The 26785-nt window shown below is 43.2% G+C and overlaps 1 protein-coding gene across 1 annotated transcript in view; it reads left to right on the forward strand.

The window, feature by feature from the left end:
* Window positions 1–26785, forward strand: part of ITGB2 (integrin subunit beta 2) — a 332357-nt gene that overhangs the window by 237001 nt on the left and 68571 nt on the right. The window contains exons 13-14 of the mRNA XM_085648635.1: window positions 6237–6456; window positions 15972–16186. Of these exons, the coding sequence (XP_085504761.1) occupies window positions 6237–6456; window positions 15972–16186 (435 nt within the window). The remainder of the gene's footprint in view (window positions 1–6236; window positions 6457–15971; window positions 16187–26785) is intronic.

Consider the following 26785-nt stretch of genomic DNA (forward strand, 5'->3'; position numbering starts at 1 on the left):
TTCTAACACCCACTCCTATGGGCTCCCCCATGCTTCCCCCACACTCTCCCTCCCTCGATCCCTCCACCCACCCCACCACCCTTTCTTTGTGGCGGCCGCCATTACTTTAACATTTCACTATCTTGGCTCATGGCAGTGACAATTAGTTCTATTGAAATGGACTTGGGGCGTTTGATTTCACAATGAAATTGTGTGAATGACAGCAATCTAGGTACCAGATTATGTCTTTCTCCCATTCACGCTGAAGAGGGATTTCCCCAGCTGCCTTGTCCTCCTCAGCCTGATAGCCGCTTTTGACATGGTCAGCCATAAAGTCCAATTCACAACCTCACGGCGCCCATAGAAATTAAGAGAATATTGTTACCCATAAAGATGTCTCAGTCTGCTAGTCACATGCCAGGTTTCGATTCTTCCAGACTCTCGCTGATGGTATTTAGCCTGATTTTCATAGTCATAAGTTTTCTTTGCCAAAACCAAGGCATGTCCATACACCAGTAGGCAAATGACATGCAGTTGTTCTTAAAAGGTTCACCTACACACAGACATCAACAAACTGAAAACACACCTTTCCCTCTGCGAAGCACAAATGGCTTTGATATCCCTCTAAGCGAATCACACAAATTCAGAATGTGTCCTGCTCCTGCGCTGTGGTGTGGCAAGCACTGCCCATTGGGCTTTAAGTGAGGCGGGTCCATCCGGGTCCAAGATCTGGCAGTTGTTAAAAGCGGACGTTGAAATGGGTGGCTATTGGGCCATATAGTCTGTCTTTAACCTTAAAGGGAAAGACTTTAAGGTAGCGTTTCATGTTAATGCCTACTGCGATTATGGTGCTGTAGTTTATTTTACTAAATATTGTTATATGTTCTTCATTCATTATTAATTGCTTCTAGCAATTTGTTTTTAAACTTTTTTCATCTGTACCGCTTTTTTACTTTTACAGGAATTACTCACCGTAGCAGCTCCCTTGTAGCTTCACAGACTTTTCCTTCTCCCCAGTCCACCGCAACTCCACTGTGCTATTTGTGTGGAGGGAGGGAAGACGGTTGTTTCCTTCTCTTGGCTGCCCTTTCTTGCACACAGGAAATTTGGCGGTCTAGTTGCGGGGCTCTTCTAGGCTCTTCCGCCTCCTTCCCCGTTAAAATTGCAGCATGGCGCCATTGCACTGCGTGTTTGAAGGTAGCGCTTCATGTTAATGCCTACTGCGCTTATGGTGCTGTTGTTTACTTTACTAAATATTTTTATATGTCCTTCATTATTTATGAATTGCTTTTAACAATTTATTAAAAAACTTTTTAAATCTGTACCACTTTATTGCTCTTTTGGGTATCCCTCACCGTAGCAGCTCCCTTGTAGCATCACAGACTCTTCCTTCTCCCCGGTCCATCGCAGCTCCACTGTGCTGTTTTTGTGGAGGGAGGGAAGATGGTTGTTCCCTTGTCTCAGCCGCCATTTCTTGCACACAGGGAGGTTGGCAGTCTAGTTGCGGGGCTCTTCTGCCTCCTTCTGGGTTAAAATTGCAGTATGGTGCTGTCGTGCAGCTGGCGTGCCGCCGACGCTCCAATGGCAAGCTCGTCTGCACCCGTCCGCGGCCAGATTGCGGCTTGCGTTAGGACCGCTGCTCTTCTCCTTCCAGGTATGTGGCAATGTGTAATTCGTGATACCAGCATGGAACTGGGTGCCATTAATAAGCGCGATAAGTCATTTCAGCATGTTTGTGCGTGCTTAAATCTAGCGAACCTCCCCGAAAGGGCCAAAGAACTTAGTTCCACCTGTGGGTTTGTACTAGAGGCCCAAGACTGGGCACAGTCGAACTTGGCACTAACTGTGACTAGTAATGTTTATACTCAAAAGTATAAGGATAAAGATAATGTTCACTTGGCCGTCATTAATGCACGCTCTCTCCCAAAGCACAAATATGAAATAGCTGAGTTTCTGGATAACTATCATCTTGATCTCTTATTTATTACGGAAACGTGGGCTGACCCTTCAGCTGGCCCAGACTTTTGTATTGCCACTTCTGCCGGCTTCTCTGTACACAGATGTGATAGACCTAGGAAAAAAGGGGGAGGTTTAGCTCTCATCTACCGAAATACCTTAATGGTAAAGATAGATATGGTTCCCTCTACTGTATGTGAGGCACTCAATTTTAACATAACGCTTTCCAATCATCAATCTTTTAAGGGGATCCTGCTTTACCGCCCAACTGGCCCCAGGGGAGACTTCTTATCACAGGTAGAAAACATGCTTGAACCCGCCACAGGTAAATCTAGCTTTACCATTTTAGGGGACTTTAATTTTCATCTGGAAGCCACTGATGGCAAGGACTCTATATCCCTTACCTCCGAGTTAGATTCTATAGGACTCTATCAAAGAGTCAGAGGCCCTACCCATATGGCCGGTCACACGCTTGATGGCCTATTCACTAATAATGAGCAGATCTCGGTAAAGGAGATCCTTCCTCTGACATGGTCTGATCACCATGCAGTACTATTCGATATCTGTATTCTGCATCCCACTTCCCCATACACGAGGTCAAACCCCCTAAACAGTTTAGGACTTGTAGTGGTATAGACCAGGCTCGTCTTAAACAGCATCTATCTAATACTCAGCCAGAAGCCATTCTAGATCCAGAACTGGTCACTATAAACTATAAGGACCGACTCCAAAACGCCTTCACTAAATTAGTCCAGTACAAAACAGCTTCCAAATCGAGGAGTACTCCCTCGGCCCCTTGGTTCTCTGAGGCTCTGAGGCTGGAGAAACAACGGTGCAGGAAAGAAGAGAGGCGCTGGCGCCTAGAGTATGACAGCCAGGAGAAATCTCTTTATAAAATAGCACTGGCTAATTATAAACGCCTATTACTAAAAGAAAAAAGCAGCTAGTATACAAGGGAAATAGAAAACGCACAAGATTCCACCAAACTACTGTTTCGGGTGGTGTCTAAATTGGCAGCGCCAGCAGACAGCCATGCAAATGTCGCATTTTTGTGACTCGTTAGCCCTATGTTTCCAGGATAAGGTGGGGCAAATCTACTTGAGCGTTAATACCTCTGTCGAAGTTTCGAGTCAGCTGAATTTAAAGAGCGAGGGGCTAGACAGCTTTGCCTTCAGGGAATTTGGGTCAGTTTCCGCAGAACAGATAACCGATCTGGTGAGCACTGTTAAATCTGGCTCACCGTTTGATCCTTGTCACCCCTCGGTTCTGAAACTGATTCCAGACCTTATAGGTACTAACTAGGCTAATATTTTCAACTCTATGTTTAGCTCAGGCATCTATCCGTCCCAATGGAAAAAGGCTTCTATCCTCCCACTGCCGGATAAATTGGGATCGACCCCAATCCCGGTCACTAAAGCCAAGAACCTGGGTGTCATTCTTGATGATAAGCTGTCTTTTAAATATCATGTCAATGCAGTGGTCTCCTCATCCTTTTACGTCCTAAAAATGATGAAGAAACTGCTTCCGTTTATCCCGATTGATGCCAGGAGGAAGTTAATATCCACCTTCGTTATGTTCATAGTTGATTACTGTAACAGCCTATTGATTAATGGACAGGAAATGGCTATTAGTAAGCTGCAGTTGGTGCAGAATGCGGCTGCTAGGATACTGTTGGGCACTCTGAAATTTAAGTCTATCGCAAAGGTGATTATACAGCTTCACTGGCTGCCTATAAGAAGCAGAACAAAATTCAAAGCACTTTGAATTGCCTATAAGTCCATTCACAACACAGGGCCGGAATTTTTGAAGAATTCATTCAAGTTATACACTCCCATCAGATCCCTGCGTTCAGCAGGTGCTAACCTTCTTGCCATCCCAAGAACCTACAGATCCAACGGGAGCGACAGAAGTTTCGTAGTTGCCACGGCTAAGCTGTGGAACTCTCTTTCCTCGCAGATTAAAGCCAGTCCTACTCTATTGTCATTTAGGAAAAATATAAAAATATGGCTCTTCAATTAATAGTTTTTTTGCATCCAGGCTTTACCTTCTGTAGCACTTAGCACCGAAACACCTATGGGTATTTGTGCGCTTTATAAGTTCTAACATAACATAACAATCGATTTTTGAACAACAAAATCATTGTCGTTAATAATTTCCATGCTACTGCTAGCAAGCATTGCCAAAACCAGTAGGTTTGGCTTATTTTAGATGCATGTCTATTATGTGATATGTCTTTATGTAATAAGAGAAAGCTCATAGAGAGGCACCAAAATACTGGTCGGATAGCACATTATGGAAAGCACCGGATTTAAGTTTACATGCTTTAAGGCTGCACCCTTAATTACATAGGCTACGCCTCTTGGAACGGATCCCTTAGGCCACTCTCCTTTTAGATACCCGCCACTTTTTCCATCCCACTTAGAGCCCTGGCTGCCCCAACATGTTTACTTTTATTTCTGAAATTCAATTGCATGGTTATGGTTTGGGGATTGTCCAGGTGTGGGTAGGATGGGTGGTAGCTGGTTAGCTCCACATTTTTAGGTCAAGCCTGGGCAGCGCATGCACTGCTCTGCGAGGCATGCTGTATTCGAGTATGGACTTAAAGCCCCGCCCACTCAATGCCCATATTTGTCATTGGCTTGTGTCATTGTCCTTTGTAAATGCTGGCTTCTGATTCGTTAACAGGCTTGTTAGTCCCTCCTTAGTATCGCCTTATCTTCATTTTTAACATCCCATGAGGACTGGCCCTTCTACTTCTGCTGTTACATGGTATGTCTTAGTTAGTCTGTAAGAACTATTTTCTTTAATGAGTTTCTCCTACTGCAGGCATGACTTGCTTTCCTGCAACATTCAGTGCACCATTCGTACTTTCACTTTCCAAGCAGCCCGGGACAATGGCGGGCGCTTTTTTAAAATGATATAGGTCTCGCATTTACAAGAGTTTGAGCTATTGGCATTACAAATGACAATGCCTTTTATTTATGTGTTCTGCAGCAAGCATTTTTGATAACTGGTTAAAAAAATATTAAACTATCACCTAGAATCTCTACCATCTCTGCCCTCCCCTACTCCCTGAGTACTGGAAATCTAATAAGTGCAGTGGTCATTTATACTTTCTTTAATCTTAATTTGTTTGTGAATTTCTGACATAAATAAAAGGCATTGTCATTTACAATGCCAATAGCTTAAACTCTCGCAAATGCGAGACTTATTGCATTACAAATGCTTGTTAAAATGGCAAAAAATAAGGTTGAAGTAGGTAAATGTGTAGGTCGAAAGTGTTTAGCGATGTTAAAAGAGGATGCCATCTCGTAGAAAATATAAGGCAGTACACTCTATCCCCTGTATTATTTATATATAAAAGCTTCGTAGAGGCCAAGCCGATAAATCTTGTATGCAATAACCTCGGTGTAGTGGCATGGGTTCATTGGTTGAATTGTCAGTTTGTCAAATGCTCAAAGCATCAATCAGGTCTGTAAATAAATAAATAATGTACAATTTCAGTCCATTCAACGTGTAGTTGTGCTAAGGCGCACCATCTGGAAAGCATTGGTTTTCCGGAGACATTCTACAAAGCTGTAGCGTCACCACCTCTTTCTAGCTTTTAGTCTTGTTGGAACTATTATAACGTATAACAGAGAACTGGAAGTAAATGCAACGGTCAGACATGAATGATGTCTGACATTAATTAAATAATTCACTTTTTAATATAAAAATATGAAGGTGCTAAACTAATATGTATCTTCAGTCCAGTCCTAAAAAGCGTAGGATCATAAGAGTGATTTCCTAGATCTCTGGCATGCAGCAAATAGGTATTTGTGGTACAATGCAGCTCGGTGTTAAAGAAGCCATTTCAATATACTTTCAATGCAGCTCGGTATAAAAACACTTCCCCCATGGGTTCTAAACAAAGACACCACTCTTCCAAGCATACTCTACAAGGTGTCCGGTGCTACCCATGTAGGCAAGCGCCTACTCACCTCATGTTTTATTCTGGAAGGTTCCCCCTTTTCTTTACAGAACCGTGTAAATGGAATGTTCCTTAAATTTATGCTGAAGTTGATAGTTGCTCGGTTTGAAGTGTTTATCTGCGCTCTTTAATTAAAAACACATTTCTGTCTTTTAACAGCACCAGGGGATTGTCCTATGTACTACAGAAGTCATTTTTAAATAATCACAGACCAACAAGGAGTATTTGAAAGATCATGCGTTTGCCATTTAATAATGTATTCACTTATGTGTGCTCTGCCAAAAATGTATGCAAAGGTATATCTGATCTAACTTTTGCTTTTCTGATGCAGAAAGGGGAGTGTGTAGCTGTGGCATGTGCATTTGCAAAGACAAATATCAAGGAACTGCCTGCCAGTGTGAGAAGACCATCGAGGGGTGCTCAAACAGAGGCCGAGCCGTCTGCAGCGGCCGTGGGGAGTGCCAGTGTAACACGTGCAAATGCAAAGCAGGCTACACCGGCCAGGTGTGCGATAAGTGTCCAGGCTGCCCATCACCCTGCCCGAAATATGCGTGAGTAGCCTAGAACCTTAACAGCAATGTTGTGCAGGTAAAGATTATTGTTTTGTTTTGTAATTGCATTTCTCTAGTGATTCCTACGCTTTGCGCAAGTAGCACTCCACTTGCCGAAGGTTAGTGGTTAATCCAGTGGTTATTGATAATTTTTGGTTCTTAGAATTAGTTTTGTGTTAGAGAAGATTAATTATTGTTAGGTTGTAGTGGTGTGGTTTCAAAGAAGAAGTTATGATCTATGAAATGAGGTGGTGTGGACAATGTGTGAAATACAATAATAGAGATTGAGGCAGACAGTCATCGGCTTCGAGTAGGCTATGCTCAGAGAGAGGAGGCATGCAGACATTGGAAGGTAAGGGAAGGGGGATGCATTATAAAGAAAGGAGAGGGAAATATTCAGCGATTAATTTGAAAAAGAATAAGTGCTGGGCCCAAAGTTTTGCTCTCAAGCCAGTGACTGGCGCAATTGAATGTAGGCGTGGTGCATACCGAGGCTGGTTCACCCTTTGCCTCTTTAAGCCACCATTAGTCACTGCCTGCCAGTTTATCACACTCTTATGGGTTCTTTTTCATCCCTGCTTTCTCATGGTTTTTCTGTCTGTTTTTTTTTCTCAGTCCCCTTTGTGTGTTTCTCTCTCTCTTGCTATGGGTCAAAGTCTGATGAGGCAAAATAGGTGCTGGTTCCCAAAAAAAAGACTGCTGGTTGGCCCCACCTGCAACCACTGGCTCAAATTAACCACTGGAAACAATAGTATCAGAAATTAAGGGGAAATTTCATGCAGGGTTTTAAGAATACAGAAGGGTCATTTTTTAGATATCCTGCAATCGGAGGATGTAAAACTGTAGAAGGTAGCAACATTATTTGCATGTGAGATAGTGTATTGTGTCATGGCATTTGTTTAGGGCGTACTACCCATATGTGGTGTTATGTAGTCCTTAAAGCTCTGTGACTAAAAACATTGATTACTGTATTGTAGAAATCAGATAAACCCACAGTAAAGTGTTCAAGGTTTATTTGGTTTGTTTTATATAGCGCGAACACAACCTGAAGGTATCGGAGCGCTTTGCATGAACACCAGTTACATTACACAAGGAGACATTCATTTTTGATAGGCATGGGGAGAATGAGTGTTTTGTCCAGAATTATAGGATTTTGAGCCAATGCCAAGACACAAATCTGGTTTTCCCGTTCCAAAGTCGATATCTCTGGCCATTATGCCACATCTCCTTCCCAAGGGGGTTGAAATGTAACCCTCTGCTGGCAATGGTCCAATTCACTGAGTATAAAAGCTATAAAATTCCAATACTGAAGTGTTTCTCAACACAAATACTAGTGGTTGTGGTAACACCTCATCTCCCCCTGCAACCTCTTTAGACACTTTAAGACATTGTAACAATGGCGGTAGAACTTGGGTGGCTGTGTGCCGGTATCTGTGGCTTCAACACTTTTAAATTAAACTAATACCCTCAATAACTTCCCCCTCCAAGGGAGGAAACAGAAAAAATCAGGCAAATCTGCCAATGATTGGTTCAACAGTAAACTTGCAGTTTGGAAATTTGAGGGTGACAATCTGGAACTCCACAAATCGCTATCTGAGAAGGACATGGCCTGCCCCAAAATCCACAGCAGGGCTTTTTGCAAAGCCATTAAAAGAGCCAATAAAGCATCCACAGCCAAACACATCAGCAATGCTGCAAATCAAGCGAAAAAAATCCTTGGTGTCTACTGAGTGATGTCCAACTCACGAGTTCTGCTTCTTCAGACTGCAGTGCGAGGACTTCCTGAGGTTCTCCAGATCCAAGCTTTCAAAATCAAAGCATCCTTCTCCTTCACCAAGGTCCTATAACATTTTTCCCCTACGTTTCCTCCTTAGTTGCAGGGCTATTTTTAAACTTTAATACCTACAGGAATGGAGCAGGTATCAAATCTGGCTAAACATATTGAACAACTCCCCAATAGGTGTGGAACCTTGGCCCTCAGCCTGTATAAGGCCTTCTTTTCTACGCGCACTTCCGACACTAGGGGCCCGATTCACAGAACTAACTTAAGACAAAATCCTAAACTTACTACCATTTTCGTATTCACAGAAGGTACTTACTCATTTTGGTATTCACAGAAGTTAGGAGTCCTAAGTTTAGGACTCCTAAATGCCTTCTGTGAATACCGAAAGTCTTAAAATTAGGATTTTTCTCAGTTTAGGAGTCCTAACTATACTACTACTAAACTGAGTAAAATCCAAATTTTAAGGCTTTCGGTATTCACAGAAGGCATTTAGGAGTCCTAAACTTAGGAGTCCTAACTTTACTACTACTAAATTGAGAAAAATCCTTAGTTTAAGACTTTCGGTATTCACAGAAGGCATTTAGGAGTCCTAAAGTTAGGAGTCCTAACTATACTACTACTAAACTGAGAAAAATCCTAATTTTAAGACTTTCGGTATTCACAGAAGGCATTTAGGAGTCCTAAAGTTAGGACTCCTAACTTCTGTGAATACCGAAATGAGTAAGTGCCTTCTGTGAATACCGAAATGAGTAAGTGCCTTCTGTGAATACCAAAATGGTAGTAAGTTTAGGATTTTGTCTTAAGTTAGTTCTGTGAATCGGGCCCTAGCATTTTAAATGTATACACAGCTGCGTGTATTGTCCCAGGACCAATAAAACATGCCACTGTAACTTCTCTGGTTACAAAGGAGGCAACTTCTGGAGAAAGAAGCAACAAGGCAATTTCATGAATATGTCGTTCATAATCATTACTTACATCATCTTAAATCCGATTTCATATCCATGTGCGAACGAGGACTATCCGTGTTTACATCAGGGAAGACCCCTCAACATATTGAACAAAGAAAAGCTCTCCTTGACCTTGGTAGCTCATAACATCGTGGACTATGAAAGTCTAGTGAGAAGTCGCAATAAATTAAAGGGTCTATCTACTATGGTCTTGCTTTCTCTTCAGTTGTACCTGGCAAGTAAACATAAGATGAGAGGAATCATCACATGGAAGGGTGACTAGTAGTGGAGTAACTACCCTTTCACTTTGAAATTCAAGATTTAATTAACAATCGCTAGCATACATGTTATGTGAATTTGTAGAGTGCGGCTACTCACCAATGAGGGTATCCAGGCACTGAGTAGTGCAGGCCTGGGAAGGGGGAGGAAATCATGCCTATTTCATCTGGAAGAGCCATGTCTTTAGGTTCCTCTGTAAGTCCAGGAGTGAGGGGGAGGGTTCTAAGGTGTTCAGGGAGATCGTCCCAGTTCTTGGCTGCGAGGTATGAGAAGGAGGGTCCTGCACATCTGGTCTTCTTGATGCGAGGAGGTGTATTCTTGGCTGGGACGCAGATCAAAGGTGTCTGGTGGGTTGGTAGAAGTTGAGTTGGTGGTTGAGGTAAGCTGGACCACTGTGGTGGAGAGCTTTGTAGGCGTGGCTGAGTAGCTTGAACTTACATCTTTCCTGGACCGGGAGCTAGTGGAGATTGTTGAGGTGTGCAGAGCTGTGGCTTTTTCGTGGGATGTTCAGAATGAGTCTGGTGGCACCATCTGGGTGGTTTGGAGTCGGCGTAGGACATGGGCTCAGATTCCGATGAGAGGGTGTTTCTGTAATCAAGTCTACTTGTGATAAGAGCCTGGGTGACCATTTGTCTGGTGTTCAGTGGGATCCACTTGAACATTTAGCATTGCATTCACAGGACGTAGAAGCATGATGAGGAGGCGGCGTTGATCTGTCTGCTCATGGAGAGGTTAGGGTCCAGCATGATCCAGAGGTTCTTGACATGGTCACCAGGGCTGGGTGGGAGTCCAAGTTCGGAGGACCACCAAGAGGCATCCCAGGGGGAGTGGTTGTTCCTGAAAATAAAGACTTTGATTTAGTTCCGTGTTGAGCTGGAAGCAATTGTTTTCCATCCAGGCAGCGACATTGCTCATGCAGTTTTCGATGCTTACTCTGAGGCGCTGGATAAGTCGGTAAGGGAGAGAATGAGCTGTGTGCCATAGGAGTAGGATACTACGTTGATGCTGTGGGCTCTGAGGATGTCCGTGAGGGGCATAATGTAGGCTTTGAAGAGTGTTGGGCTGAGCGACTGTCCTTGAGGGACTTTGCAGATGCGTTTCTGGGTTCTGAGGTGTAGGAGGGGAAGTCTAACTCATTGAGTTCTGTCCATGAGGAAGGAGGCTATCCACTTGAAGGCCGGCCCGCAGATAACCACATATTGAAGCTTTCTGGCGAGTGACTTATTGGAGACCGTATCCAAAGCTGCAGAGAGTTCGAGGCGGATGAGTGCGGCCATTTCTCCTTGGTCAGGAATGCTTCTGATGCCACCAGTGGCAGCAATGAGGGCTGTCTCTGTGATGTGGTTGGTGTGAAAGCCTTTGATTTCTTCAATAGGGAGATGACTTTTGCATTTTACCAGCAAGACGGGAAGGTGGCAGTAGTTATGGAGGTGTTGATGATAGCCGTGAGCTTGGGGGAGAAGATGATTCTTCCAAGGTTGTATATGAAGTCTGATGGGGCTCTTAAATGGATGGTATTCATGAGGGCATGGTTTCTTCATTCGAGAGGAGCTTCCAGTTGCTTTGGTGCTGTTTGGTGATGAAGGAAGTCTCCGGCTGGTCAGGGAAGTTCATCTCGGTATACTGTGGGTCAAATGTGTTGTACATCCTGCCAATCTTCCGTTCTAAGAAGTTTGGGAGGGATGATGTCATTGTTGGCAGCTGGAGGATTGGAGAACTCCTTGATGATGATGAAGAGTTCTTTGCCGTTGTTGTAGCTGGCTTTAAGTCTGTGAGTTAGGGGCTTTTTCTTTGCGTCTCATAGTTGGTGGTAGAGCTTGAAGGCAGCTTTGTTTGTAAATCTTGCAGTGGGGTTTTTGTCGAGTCTCCATTTTCTCTCAAGTTGTTTGCAGTGGCTCTTGGACTCTCTGAGGTCGTTTGTGAATCATCTGGATCATTTGTTGTTTTTGTAGGTCTTGTTTCTGATGGGAGCGGTGCAGTTTGTTTAGTTGGTGAGCCATTTATTGAAGAGCTTGGTGCCGACATCAAGGTTCCCGGTGTGGTTGGGTGGCCGTTCCTGTAGGGTCTTGGTCCAGTTATCTGTGGGTGTTTTGCCCACGTGTCTTGATGGTGTTTCTGGGTTTTTCTGGTGGGGTGGCTTTGTGGATGAGTATCTTAAAGAGTATGATGTAGTGTTAGCGGGGTCATGTGGGTAGTGGTGATCCTGTTGTTGGAGGAGAAAATAGGATTGGGGGTGTGACCTGCTGTGTTGGTACTTCATCAAGTTTGCTTCCAATATCAAATTAGATGGCAACTATTTATTCATGGCTCCTAACACAGGTTTCTGACAGATTGCAAAGATGACAGAGTCAGGCAGGCAAACTATGATCAAACCTTTGTAAGCCTGATCACATGAAAGCGGACCTGAAATAACGCCACTGGCTCCCTGCCAAGCCGAAGATCACATTTCAAACTCTTTGCACAATCGATAACCATAATGGAACAAAGACATAGGGTGCTTGCAAAGTTGTCTCTCCACTACATCCCAGTCAGAGTCCAGCAATTGGCAAAATTACACCTGATTCATAAATTAACAGAAGGTAGAATCTGAACATGTCACTTCATACATTTAGAATATCACACAACTAGTGAGATATAATAATTAAGGCTCCCAGTTTTTCATTTTTACTGATTTTTACAGATAGATACAGACAAAAACAATTTGTTTTCTGTCTGCGTTTATTTTTAAAAGTGGATAAATACCGGAAATCGGACTTCTTTTAAGTGACTCTGTGCTGTCTTTCATGAATTATAGTCCAACAGCTGAGCAGGTGGACAGCATGGGAAATTATAAAAACAATGCAATTTAATTAAATAGTGCCATGTGTCAACATGCATTTGGGGTATAATGCTAATATTTACCAGTGGTTGCTTTGTTATATAATATTTGACAGATGAGATAGCTTAAACAGACAGACATCAAAGTATGAGTGTGCGTCTGTCAGTTAAATAAATATGGAAATGTACAGTTTTACAACTTCATTTATATGCAAAACACAAAATAAATATGGATAAATACAGATAAAGTGGGCAAAAAATAAATATGGATAAATACAGACGGAAATGCTAAAAAAATAAATAACATATAACCGCGAGCCCTAATAATAATGTATTTCTTATAGGTGTAACTTTAGATTTAAGGAGTTGAGTGGCATCGAAAAGTGAAAAATGAAAGAGGGTATAAAAAGAGACATACATAAAAACTTAAGAAGACAGTCCTAGAATTGGGAATGGGTGTGTGAGAAAGATGTAAAGATGATGGGTAGGGTTGGGAACAGGTAGGGAAGAAGAAGTGAGAGGATTTTGATTGGTCTATAGAAGTTACTTCGTTCCATGATGGATGAGGAATGAAAGAGGGAGAGGGTGCAAGAGGAGAATAGATACGAGAGGATAAAAACAGAGGTTTGTGGCTCCAGGACTGAGGGAGTTTCAAGTTGTCTTTGCTTCTGCTAAACAGTTTTAGGAGTAATTCATTGCACCAAACCTGTAAATGCTGCTTTGGCAGTACTAATCTGAAGATTTTGCATGTCTTCTGCCCACCACTCAGAGGTATTACCTATGTCTTTCTGGGCTTGGTAACTGGCAGTTTGCTCCACTGTGCCAAAACCTTGGTTACGCAGTTAGATAGTGTTGGCAATCTCTTCTAGAGAGGAAATCCCAAATAATAACCAGCTTGTTGGTGACATCAAAGCTATATTACATCTATGAATGAATGAATGAATGAATGGAGAGATTTATAGAGTGCCAGCTACTGCCCGGAGGCGTCTAGGTGCTGTGAAGATCAGACAAGTAGTCAAGCTTTAGATTTTCCTAGTTAGAAGCAAAGAGCCAAGTTTTTAAGGATTTTCTAAAATCTTGTAGACAGGTGGCCGACTTAAGCTTCCCTGGTAAGGAATTCCATAGCAAAGCAGTTGATCTAAAGAAACTGCCCCCCACCCCCACCACCATATAGCTTTCCTAAAAGGAGCAACTACAAGATTCCTGCTCTCTCAGTGATCTCATTCAAAAAGTGAACAATTATCTGCCACCATACCCTACAAAGCAAGTGGTGCCCCTGTGAAGTCTTGCCAATTAAAAGAATCATATAAGAGGGAGTCACCTTGGGATATTGAATGTGCTGCAAATATATATCAAAGTCAGTAGTATAAAAAGCAGTTGAAGGAGCCAACATAACTCCAGCTAAAACAAGGCTCATGTCAATGGCCTGGACAATTTGATTTTCTGCCCAAACCAGGGAGACCTCTTTCCAGTGTTACGGCCTAGACTCAACTTTGATAATTTGATAACATAAATCAGAATCCTACCTTGTACAGTAGACCTTACCTGGAGAATGACTACTGAATCTATTCTACAATGAAAATCATTAGATAATTGTCAGGAAGATTGGGTTTCAGATCTGCTTCATTTAGAAGCAGTTTAATGAACAATTCCTTGGAGCATCTCAGATTGCCTTTTTAGAGAGAGCAAAGTTGGCTCCACCAATGATCCAAATGCCTGTTAAAGAGCTAAGAGGGTCAGGGATGCAAAACATAAGTACACAAATTCTTTGTAACCATAGTGAGCATGTGGCAAGCTTGAAGAGTGGGCACAGAGGTCTTCGGAGTAAAGGAAACCTCTGTCTCAATTATTTGCCAGAAACTGCCATTGAGATTTCTGTTCTGATCAATGTTATTGTAATTGTGATTGTAATTGCATTTATATAGCGCTTCCTACCCCTGACGAGGCGTCGAAGCGCTTTTTCAGCCAGTAGCCCGCTACTCTGGGACCCATAAAGGATTAGTGTTGAATTAGTATAGTGAAATATGAAAGTAATTAAAGTGGTGACTAAAGAAATCAACAAACTCTGGGTACAACTGGGAAGGATCAAGGTGGCACCCATGCTGAGGGACACTGTGGACCGACTCTACTCCATCCCAAAAAAACACAAGAAGCGGCAGTGTAATTCACTGGAAAACAGAGCAACCACATTGAGTCATCGCGAAGCGTTCAGAGGATGAGCAACTCATAAATGCATTCCTCATGGAAGGAGGCAGCAGTTCCAATCAGATGGGGAGACCAAAATAAAAGAAGTCAAGTTTTTAATCTGAAACATATGCAGAGGAACGACATCAAAATGAATCTGGCAAAACAAATGGGTGCACATCAGTAAGAAGTGGTTGCAGGTGAATCTGGGCACGCTTAAATGTCCCTTACAAGGTAGTGTGTACAATCAGAAATAATACTATTATTTACCATAGGAAAGCAGGCCTACTGCACTAACACTGCATAGCCTGTCTTGGATCCTCCTGGTACTGAAACACTACTTCCCGGTCAGAAGATCAAATAGAAAACTGCACAGCAGAGACAGAATTAATTAAGTAACACAATAATGGACTTAGGTCCTCCTAAAACACTGCACTTCTATGTAAATAACAAGGAGAGTAAATAGTGCCGCCAGGACGTCTGGCAAGAAACAAATGTACCACCCCTTGAAAGAATTATATTCCAGAATTCCACTGAAATGAAATAGTTTTCAATGTTTTTTAGACACCAGTGACCCAGCTAAGTGCAGGAAGAATGGGCGGTCCAGATCACTGTCTTTATGTACAATCATTGGATTCATCACCCAAGTTCAAGGCTCACTCTGTTGGGTGGTAGTATTATACCTCTTGAAAAAAAGAAACAATATATATTCCCGGGTAGGGTATTTAGCGGCTCATATACCTTCAGGGGCGTGGCTACCATTGGTGCAGCTGGTGCGCTGCACAAGAGTCCAGAGGTGAGAGGGGGCCCTGTCTGCCCTGCACCAGTTCATGCTGCCTCATTTTCTGTTTTATCAACTCAGTGCATGGCAGCGGCTTGGCTGGGTTTACCTTCCAGCGGAGAGATACAGGGGAGTAGAGACAAGGGAACAATGAAGACCATAGAGGAAAGAGGTGAAAGAATGGGAGAGGGTGAAAGAACCAAACGGAGGCCACGAAAAGATGATAGAATGGGAAAAGGAGTACGGTTGAGCAAGAAAAAACAAGAAGACAAATATTAGCAAAATGGGAAGGGAAAAGGAAGAGAAAGGAACCAGAAATAAGGAGAGAAGGAAGGAAGGAGATGAGGATGAGTGAGAGACAGACAAGAGGGAAAAGAGAGAGCGAGAGAGTCAGAGGAAGGGGATAGAGACGAGAGCATTAAACGGATGAAGGAGATGAGCGGGAGGTAGAGATAGGGAGGCGAGAAGGAAAGATAAGTAGGATGAGAAATTTGAGGACGGGTAAATGACATTAGCTTAGCAGGTACAGTGACACCATGGTCCAGGGGTGTGATGGGCTCGCTGCTTCTCATTTATAACGTTTTTTTAATGCCATCTAGGGGAGCTAGTTTTATTACTTGCACTATGGCTTGTGACCCCCAAGCTACTCCACTGTAATGTACCTCATGATTGTGTTACAGTACTCTTATGTCTTATGTCTGAGTGCTTTCATTCTAAATCCCAGGTCGTGTGTGGAGTGCTTGGCTTTCGGAACAGGTCCACTGGCAAAGACCTGCTCAGGAGCTTGTCGCACACTCAACATCACAAGAAAAGTGAAATCTTTTGAGGAGGACGATAAGCCCTGCAGAGAGAAAGATTCCGAGAACTGCTGGATGTCATATGTCATGATACAGGAGGATGGCGAGGAAAGTTACTCCATCACCGTCCTCGAGAACAGAGGTAACTTATGACTTTGTTCTTTGTTTTGGCAGGTTTTGACGTTCACCAGGAACTGGATTTGCGAGATAATGTTGCCCAATTTAAAAAATATTTTTGGGTATTCTATCTGTCTTACACCTGTGAATAGGTGTCACATACTCACGCGAAAGTTGAACCATATTTATAAAACGTCAAGAACTGGTGCACGGTAGCGAATTACTGATCAAGAACCTGTGTTCCCCTTTAGCGCTGGAGCAATGTTATCCTCACTGGTACCAGTATGGTACCTCAATTTTGAATCCTCATTCTTCACCGTTCGACGTTAATCTGGCTATTGTGTCAGAACTAATGTCTCTCAATATTCACTGCACAAAGTCACTGCTAGATAACCCATATTTAAAATGGCAAAAAAGGTACATCAACATACCTACTACAGGCCTTATTCAATAACATGCCTCAATCCATATATATTAATGCAGATAGAACCCTTTGAAAAAGATATCTGATTCTACAGAATGCTGGGCAACAAAAAAGAGTGACACTCCCTGCCTGAATTATACATTAGTTATGTAGCTGCATAGGCTTTCCTCACAATTGTTGCCTGTCTAATTAATGGCTTTATTTGGAAAAAGAAAAATCCAAACATTGGCCGATCTGAAATAAGACTGACTAAAGTTAGAATAGCCAATCTTGTTAAACACCAGACTGCCTTTTGGCAAGTAATGAATTAGGGTGAGACACCTGACCCTAATCTCTCATAATCTCCCCCTAATAACTTGACATTGAACATTAATAGACCCAGCTCTGTTAGTTTCTTTGATTGTACATTGTACATTGGAGGAAACAACTGAAAGTGGGGGTGAGTGCTTACAATGTTCAACACTCCGTCCATCATCCCCTTTGGTATCGCTTTCCTCGCCCTAAATTGGCAGGGTATGCCCAGACGTGAGTCCCTTATTCACTTTGCCACTGGATTCAAGATAGCCTGGCTGATGAGGGTTAAGAACCCGAAACCGGTCCCAGGATGCTTGTTTCTGGTCCAGGGAAGACATGGCTTGACAGTTCGGGCTGGACTGTTCTCATGAGGCACAGTGTCAGACTGATTTGCATATGGCCCTGTCTGAACAGGGGTGGCGGAGTGAGCTAAAGAATAATGATGGATTAAACCCTGATCAGTTGACTGGGGGTGAGTGCTTGCAATGTTCAACACTCCATCCATCATCCCCTTTGGTTTTGCTTTGTTCGCCCTAAGTTGGCAGGGTATGCCCAGACGTGGGTCCCTTGCTCACTTTGCCACTGGATTCAAGATAGCCTGGCTGATGAGGGTTATGAATCCGTAACCGGTCCCAGGATGCTTGTTTCCGGTCCAGGGAAGACATGGCTTGGCAGTTTGGGCTGGACTTTTCCCATGAGGCACAGGGTCAGACTGATTTGCATATGGCCATGTCTGACCTGGGGTGGCAGAGTGAGCTAAAGAATGATGATGGATTAAACCCTGATTAGTTGACTGGGGGTGAGTGCTTGCAATGTTCAACACTCCGTCCATCATCCCCTTTGGTTTTGCTGCTGACCAGTGCCCCTGAGCTTGTTTTGCTTCTTGAGTTTTTGGGAGGCGCGCCCTCCTGGTCCCCGCTGCTGCCTCCACCTCTCCAGGGTTGTTGCCTGGCGTCAGAATCTGACTTTCCCCTGTGTTTGCGGCATTCTGAATGGTGATGCTGCTGCCCCTGGAGCCCCATCTGTGTGTACATCGGCGACCCGCTTTGTGATCGGCGGTGTACTGCCCTCCTCCCTCCGTGGTCATATGGCTGCCTCCCCCATCCGACCCTGTGTGAATCCTTCGAGTCTGCCGCCTTGTGGTTTTCGTGTTGGATTTTTGTGTGTTCCGCCATTTTGGGTTGATGCTGTCGGTTCCCATGGCCTGGGTCCTCCATCTTGTCGGTTTCGACCTATCCTCATTGTTGCTGAACTGCTCCTTGTTCACCTGTCTGTTCTTTTCCTCAAGTCATCCCCTCCCCCACTTTGGTCTCCTACTCCCCTCCCATCTTATACTATCACCGATTCACGGGATGTTTATGATTGTTGGTCCCCAGCTGGTTTGTATGTCTTTTACTGTGACTGTTTTGTAAGTACTTTCCCTCTTGCCGGTCTGCCTGACCCGATTATGCATTCCTCACCCCTTTTGACCATTCCACTCTACCTTCCATGCCCTATTTGACGTGTGTCTTGGCTATGCTATGCGTTAATAACCCATGTTATTGTGTATGCACTGTTTTTCTCCTATGTTATACTTGGCTCCTGTAACTGATGTAATTTTGTAACTTGTAACTCGCTAATCCTGATGTAAAGCGCTCTCATACCTCCGGGTCTAGCCAGCGCTATATAAAACTCTGCAAATAAATAAATAAATACTAATGGGAATCGCCCACTTGTGTGTTAGAGGCGCAGCCAAGGAAATACAATGAAAATATTGTGCTCTAACACATATGTGTAGCGTTTTCTGCATTTACTAACATTTGTAAGGGCATTTCCCGTACTAAACTTCACACTTAAGTTGAAATTGAAATAAAACTGCAACAGAAAGCGTGGGAAGGTCTACCAATCACCTCAGAGTTCACAGAGGTGAAGTGGGCTTTATGGTAGGTAGCAAGTAAGGACATGTTTGGGTAAATAGTTTTAAGTGAGAGATCAGTGCTGGAATTGGACAAACTTTACACTGGGAACCCCTAAATTTGGGGTCAAGGTGGGCAACAAAAACAGGGTGGTGTTACAAGGGGCAGAGTCAGGCGCGCAACACCCATTGGGCTCACCGGGCTTCAGCCCCCCCGTCATGTGTGTCAGCCCGGCTGGGACAGCCTCGCGGGCTGGCGTTCGTCTAATTGCAGCCGCACCTGAGTACTTCACGGGTCTTTAAAAGACCATTTACACGTTAATGAAGCTTTTGTTGCGTTTTCGCCCCTTCTTACAGCCACTCTGCCTATGGCTGGAAGACTTAGCCCCCCCCCGAAATCTTTTTCAGCCCCCCCCGAAATGTGGCTCTAGTTGCCCGCCTGGGCAGAGTCATGGAAAGCAGTTTGACAGTCACCTTATACATTTAGTTTTTGAAACTGTCATAAAGAAATTGGCACCTTAGAGAAACGTGGCAGTAAATCTGTTCTGGCTTAAATGATTACAAAGGCTGCATTTTAAAATATCTTATTGGGTTTAATCCCCTACTGTAGAGAGGTTTGGGCGCCCAGTGAATCTCAGGAAATAATAATAATGGTAACATAATTCTGGTGGTCAAAGCATTTGCTGGAGAGATCTATGTTTTTTAGTCACAGTATTGACTAACAAGTAGCTCAGAGGGTCAATGTGTCTCCTGGAAAGCATACAGATGACAGATTATAATATTATCTGAGCAGGTAAGTGGGGCATTGCTTTTGACACAGAGCTCCTTTTATTACTTGTAGTTCATAAATTACAATCGTTCCAGTGTAGCACAGTGAGCTATGAACAAGTATCAAGGACCTGCATGAAAACCGCAAGACATAGGGCTAGAACCTTATTGTTTTTTTTCCAGTCTATTATTGTAAAGGTGCTAAAAAGGGGTTCTGTGGGTAATAATAAAGGAAAACCCCAAACCGGTGCTTAGTTTGTAAAAAAATAAGTGCCAGGGCTCTCGTCAAGTAGCCACTGGAGCTTGCACAATACATTGCCCCTGCCATGCTGCCAATGATAGTAACAACACAACTACTAATAATCACACTCCTCCTACAAGTGTGACAATTCAGACTATTCCAGGCCCCCAAAGCTACAAGAATGGCTTGGGAGGCAGGTAATATAATTTTCAATGTATATTAAATTAATAATTGAGACAGCGCCACTTTGTGGCAGACTGTCACAAGGGCCAGTGTTGACAATTGAGTGCTGGTGCCAAGCACTGGAAACGCTCAAATTAAAAACTGCCAAGCACTGTGTTATGTTTACTTGACTTTGTGTTTCTCCCAGCTATAAAATCTTAGTTTATAATCCCTACCAGTAAAGACAATGTGTGACTCATACACCTTCAAACCCTCTTTGTCTTATTTAACATCCTGCACATCCATTTACACTACACAAGTGTACAATTTATCATCAATGTGTAATATGTATTTGTGGTGTGGAGTGATCTGCCGTAGGATGAGTTGTGCTTTAAAAGTATTACATTAAAAAAATTGCTGGTGCTGTTTAAATTGTTATTTGTGTAAATACTCATACATACTGATACATCTGTAATTCTTACAGTGCATGCATAACTTATTTTATATAGGGGTTGCACAAAATCATAAACCTGCTTAAAAATCGGAGTTTCTCTTAAGTACTTGTTAAGCAATAACAAGCTGTGTGCCTTTGTTTCCCCATTGCATTGGCATCTAGGTGATAAGGTACAGAATGCTTCTACCAGGATAATACTCAAACAAAAGCAGGGCTGAAAGCCTCTTAAATTCTCCTTTTGTTTTATGCCCATCTGAAACAGAAAATGAAGCCCCCTTCATCGTCTGCACGTTGCTGCTACGAACAGCAAGCAGACAACGCTGCTGAATTGTGTTCTGATGTTGGCAAATTGCACCGGGTCCAAATCTGCATATTTCACTGGGCCAGATGGATCCCTGACCTGTTTGAACGACTTGCCTTAGGGGGGTGCTGGACTTTGGAATAGCATAATTTACTATTATAACTCCAGTCACTGTAACAGTAGGGAAAGCATTGGACTTTAAAGTTTAACGCTGCTTGACCTAACGCATGTAGTTGTAACCACTTGTGTTGTAAATGTAATGCGTGGTTCAGACGCATCCGTTATTATTCCCACGTTGCAAAGGCAACGCGTTGTTCATTGTATTTGCCATTTCTCATTTGAATAAGCCGCCGAATCCGGGATTGGGGTGGTTCCCCCTTCATTCTAGCACTGTGAGAGATGACAGTTTCCTAAAATTAATATGAAAAATGTGACAAATTTCCTAATCCTTGACTGGCATATTTGGCTCAGTATAGAAAATACGCAAACTACGAAACTTGTGTTATTTTGTGTGACTATTCTGTGGCCTTTTAGTATGAGGCTGTGAAGAGCACTGTGATTTTTCTAATTTATGAACTGTTGTACTGCTAGTTATGATCTCACAAGAAAAGCAGAGGGGTGATTTGTTTCGTTTAAATCTTTCCCATTTGTGAGGGACAGCGCAAACTAAACCAACTAGGCGCTCTTGGGCTTCATTGGATGTGACAGAGAGATCATCTTGATGTGAACAGTAGTCCCGGTCACTGAGGATTCTAAAGTAATCTTTTTCAGGGATCGATTTAGGATTGTAATTTATTTCAGATTCAAAAGAAAAGATCCAATAGTTGCGAGAGTTCAGATTTTTCAACAGAAGTATAGGAGGAAAATCATAATTTTTTCAATGAATTAACCAGTTAGGAATTATGTGGCAAGGCATGGATGCTAGCAGTATTCTCATTCACAGCTTTGCCATAGCATTTCTAACATCACTTACCACTGCTTTCAAATAGAAACTTGTCAAAAACAGACACATATACCATCTCCCTGTATTACCTTTCTCAACCATATCTCCAAAGTATGTGAGGAAACACGCTTAAACAGTCTTTTAAAAGAAATCATCACCTGACTCACTCCTGCACCTTTTGATATCACAGATATCAGCTCATATTCCTTCACACTTTACAACACACAATGTCTCATATTCCTGAAATGATGAATAAAAAGATTATTGTAGGTATTGTTTTAGCACACAAAAGCGCATGCCCCCAGACTGATACCTCCACACCGACACATCCACAGCTTTCACATCTGACACTCCCAGCTGTACCAAATTTAACAAGATCGCTTGTTCCCTTGATGAGTAACTGAGAGAAATATTCTCATTCTCCTTCCAACTATTCAAACGTAAAACCCATATTCATGTCCCAAAATTACTTTTAGTTCAGCAGTGGTGTCTTCGTCACTCGTATACTTCTCATCAACCTTTAAATCCAACATGTTATGAATGAGGAGTCTCTGAAATAACTCATTCAATGTGTTCAGTACCTGACCCATTGAAGCTGAAAAGGAATCTCCATTCATTTCCATGTACCAATCAATATGTCGGCCTCGGAGCAGTCGATATGCTTTTGATGTTTCTGTAGCCCATGATCATTAAATCACTTCTAAAGCTTCTGCTAGAAGTCGTGACATGTGCCATACCCCTCCCAAAGGCTCAATGCCACCAACTGAAGATGATCCTCCAATACCAATTTGTAACTCTCGTTGAGACCCTATTAGCAATCTAGAGACACTGGTAACAACAAGCACTCCACTAACATCCCATCACTCGAAGAATCACTGCCAGCTAACTCAAAAATGATGTCACCAAAACCAATGTCTCCTTAATTCTCCAAACGTTAACCAGTCCGTTTTTGCATTGGTGTTCCCTGGATATGCTGAGCCTGCAAACTCGTCCTCTTGTGTAAGCAGTTATGCCAAAATCCCTTCTCAATTTCTTTCAACCCTCTAGGCCATGGTTCTCCTAACTTGTTTACATATGTTACTGTTGAAACATTCTCAATAATGATGCCACTGGTCTTGTCTCTTCTTGCCAAACTCCTAACTGGAAAAGATCCTGCCAGAAGTTCCAAACAATGTATATACAGATTTTTCTTCAGATACCACCTCCTTCTGGTAGTCACTTTTGCACATCATGTACCCGAAACTTCCTGACTTGCATCTGACACTAACATTAACTGTGGGACCTCTCTGAAAATTGTTTTATCATCCCTTGACTCCAAATAGTCCAGTCGCCACAACAGCTCCTCCCGAGCATTCTGCGTCCCAAAACTTCTTGCTAATATCTAATACCCATTGAGAAATGCGTTCCATTTAACCTCCAAGTGCTCGATGATACATATAAAGTTTTGTAAGTCCCTAAAGACCTGGCTATTCTAAATTTCTTTTATTCCTAGCCTTCTGCCTGTCTGTCCCTGAGTCCTGGCAAAGCGCTATATGACCCTCGGGTGATATATGTGATCTACAAGTAACAGTACATAGACATACAATGGCCCTTGAGAAATCACCTGAATGGAAGGTGAAAGAAGCCCCAAAATTCAAGCTATTGTCCCTAAAGAAACCTTCTTCCATCAAACACCTGCCTTAACACCCTGAAGATATTCTTTAGCTTCTCCTTCTGTAACTTCAAGACAGAATCCTCTGTCTTATCTACAAATCTCAGAAACTGAGTCTCCAGTGCAGCAACTAAACTGGACTTCCTCCTGTTCATTGCTAACTCAACCTTTCCTACAGACTGATCACCAGCTGAGTCTGCTGTACCAACTGTTCCTCTTCCTGCACTAACAGCAAAATCTAATTGCAAAATAATTTAGGCTCACAACCAGTAATCAACAGATGCAAACCCTTTGTGAAGCACTGCAGCAGTGAACTCTCCCCAACTACATTTCCCAACAAAATTGTAGATAATCTTGCTGATCCCTGCATACGGGTGTTCTTAAATACGCATCCTATAGCTCCATATGTGTCCTCTAATCTTCCTTCCTTTCCACACCTTTTAGAAGATTGATCCCTTCCATTTTGAAATGGCAATATACTAGACAATTGCTCAAGACCCTTCAATTAATTATATATCATCCCTTTGTTTTCTTACGCCACTAAAAATATATTGTTTTTGAAACACATTTTGTATTACTCAGCATGAACCACTGCCCCTTTCTATAGTATCTCTCTTACCTCTTGATCAGCTAATTCTGCTTCCTCACTGAAAACTAACTTCCTTAGAATCTTCACAATCACTGTTACACTTACAACATCTGTGTGAAAAATGTCTTGATCCTAACATTCCTTAAGTAGCTCCTGCCGTTCGCTCTCCTCTAAAATTTCGCTCTCAAGGTCTCTGTTGTGGAAAGAAAGATGAGAAAGTTTGCTGTCCTCTGCGAGTCCTATATACTTGCATGAGTGACTGAATAACTGATCCCTCATTCGGCCACCCCAGCAAATACTCTGCCATTATAAACATTCCTCATAATTCTGGGAGCTTTCTGTTTCATTTAAATGTACCCACAGATCTCAACATTTCCTGAAAGAAATTGTCGCCAAAGAGCATTCTTTGTGCTGAAGTGCCCACTTCTGTACTAGCTCGCTGAACCAATTTTGGATACATTTTCTTGAAACCCCTCTTGTGGCTCTCTTTCAGCATCATTCAAAAAAGGCATTACTTGCCAAAGACAACGTTCAAAGTACAGGCATCCACTGCACTTTGGGCCTCTTACGTCATATCAAAATTCTTTGTCGTTGTCCCTAAAACGCCCAACATACCACCTTGACAGCTTTCAAACCTTTATCACGACCCTCCCTTCAATCTCTCCCATTTTTATTATAAAATTCCAACACTTTATCATCCAATTCACTTGTTGCTGTCACCATAATTTGGCAGAGATGTTCTGGGGCACCCAAACCTCATTCTCACACCGACCCCTTTGGAAATGTGCTGGTAAACACAAAGTTTCACATTATAGGGAACATACTGAGATGGATAATATTCCGAAGATTATGAATCAACAGGGAATCAAACATATCGTCCCCCAAGGATCAAAAAGTCCCTTATGTTCCTCCTTCTTGTCCTCATATTGAAAAACCTTCCATCTCTTTACTTGGAATGATGTTAAGTTGAATCAAAGTTAGAACCAAATACTACCTGCTTGAGGATTCATGGACAAGATATATAAGTATGTCCCCACCTAAGAGCTCTTTTATCCATAGAATGTCACACAGCCTTGTAACCTGAGCCCTGAATCTGTTCCACAACCACAAAATATGTCTTAACAGAGTTCCCTTCGAGGGTAGTGGGGCCATCATGTCGCATTATTTTATTGGAACAGCTGAACTCCCTCAAATGACTCTTTGTCTTCATCTTTTATCTTCTCTTCTCAGCAACCTTTCCTCCAAGCCTATAAGGGCTGCCAAACCCAATGCACCATATCCTGTTGACCAATACCTCTCCTCATTAGTTTGCTGTACTACTTACACTATCTGCCATTCTTTCCACCAAAAGCAGCACCCTAACAAACCTTTTCTCCATCTGCTAGCTGGCATTATATTAACATAATTATTCACACTTTAAACTCAAGTCCTTAGAATGTTTTTCCATCTCCATACTACAATGAAAATCCGACTCAAGTAGATTCTTACCCATCTTGAGACCAAGGAATCTCTTAAATCATCTTACAAACATAATGTGCTTCAGGACCAAATGTCAAGACATACTCTCCTCTTTCACACCCCAAAATATTGCCCCTCCATATGGCTTCTCAATCCATGCGGCCCAAACAAGTACAATGGCACAAACAAAGCTTGCCCACTGAGGGTAGCGGTCACATCGAGAGTGAGGAGCAAACATCTCACTAACAACTTGACATCTGCAGTTAGCATTGGCGCTAATGCATGACCAGAGTGGTTTAAATATAGCAAATGGTGTCTCCACCTCGCTGTTGAGCAGTAATTAACCCTCTTCACAGTAATTTCAAAACCCTATTTAACCCCATTACCAGACTAAGAAATACTTACTTCTGCAATACCCAAATTACTATGTAGCAAACCAAGGCTTGGACCTTCAACGCCTGCCTCCCAAATCACTTCAGATCTGAAACTCCAAATCTTCCACCCATCCCTACACACACAACAAATTGATACCACACAGCTATCTTACCCACGCTGTGCCAGAAAAGTACCTATCTGTGCATAAGCAGCAATGAAAGAAGGAAGACGCGCCTGTCCTCGTGCTTTGTTGATCTGTAGCACTGTCAAGGGCTTCGTTGATCTTCTCCTCGGGATAACGCCGATGCTATGTTAGGGTCCACCTCCCATCCGTCCCCAGTCCGGAATACGTATAATACCCTCGGACTCAGAGGACAGGTGGGCGAGGGAAGGGAAGGATAGGGACTGCAGGGAGAGAGACCTGGAAAGAGATAAGGAGAGGTTTTAGACACTGCACCTCCGTCCCCACGCTCCCATCCCTTGTCGGACTCTTCCCCGTACCTGTAGCTCCTTCCTCCCCTGTGTGGTCTCGCTGAACAAATTTGGATCGTAGCCTCGACCCAGTTATCCTCACTGGGCGAAAGCTCAAGTGATCCGGAGTAGTGTAGGGCTTCCCGTTTGTGTCTGGGGAATGCGTGATGAGAGCCCTACGAATGCCTGAAGAGAAGGCAAGTCAAGTGGCCGGCGCTTCTACTCTACGCCCGGAATCCTGGGGCGGAGGAGCGGCGCGGCGGTGCTGGTGCCCACCTCCGCACTGTCCCGTTGCTTCACGGGTACGTGAGGAGTGGATGGCTGGATCGGGAGGAACCAGGGGCTGGAGCGGTACGCGCTACCACTCTACGCCCGGAAATCCTGGGGCGGAGGAGCGCTGAATCCGCTGTCGTAGGCGTTCGAGGATAGTTAGCGGAATAGAAGGTAAGGTCGTGGTCAGGGCGAACTCGGGACGAGGTTACGAAGGGCTGCTCCTCTATCACTCACCTCGACCGGGACCGGCCGGGACTCAGCAGCGCGCTAGTTGCTGTAACGGCTGATGTTCACCAACGGAATCCGGCGTCTCAAATCTCGGCGGA

Source organism: Triturus cristatus, chromosome 3_2 (assembly GCF_964204655.1).
Source record: "Triturus cristatus chromosome 3_2, aTriCri1.1, whole genome shotgun sequence".
In the NCBI taxonomy this organism is placed as follows: Eukaryota; Metazoa; Chordata; class Amphibia; order Caudata; family Salamandridae; genus Triturus; species Triturus cristatus.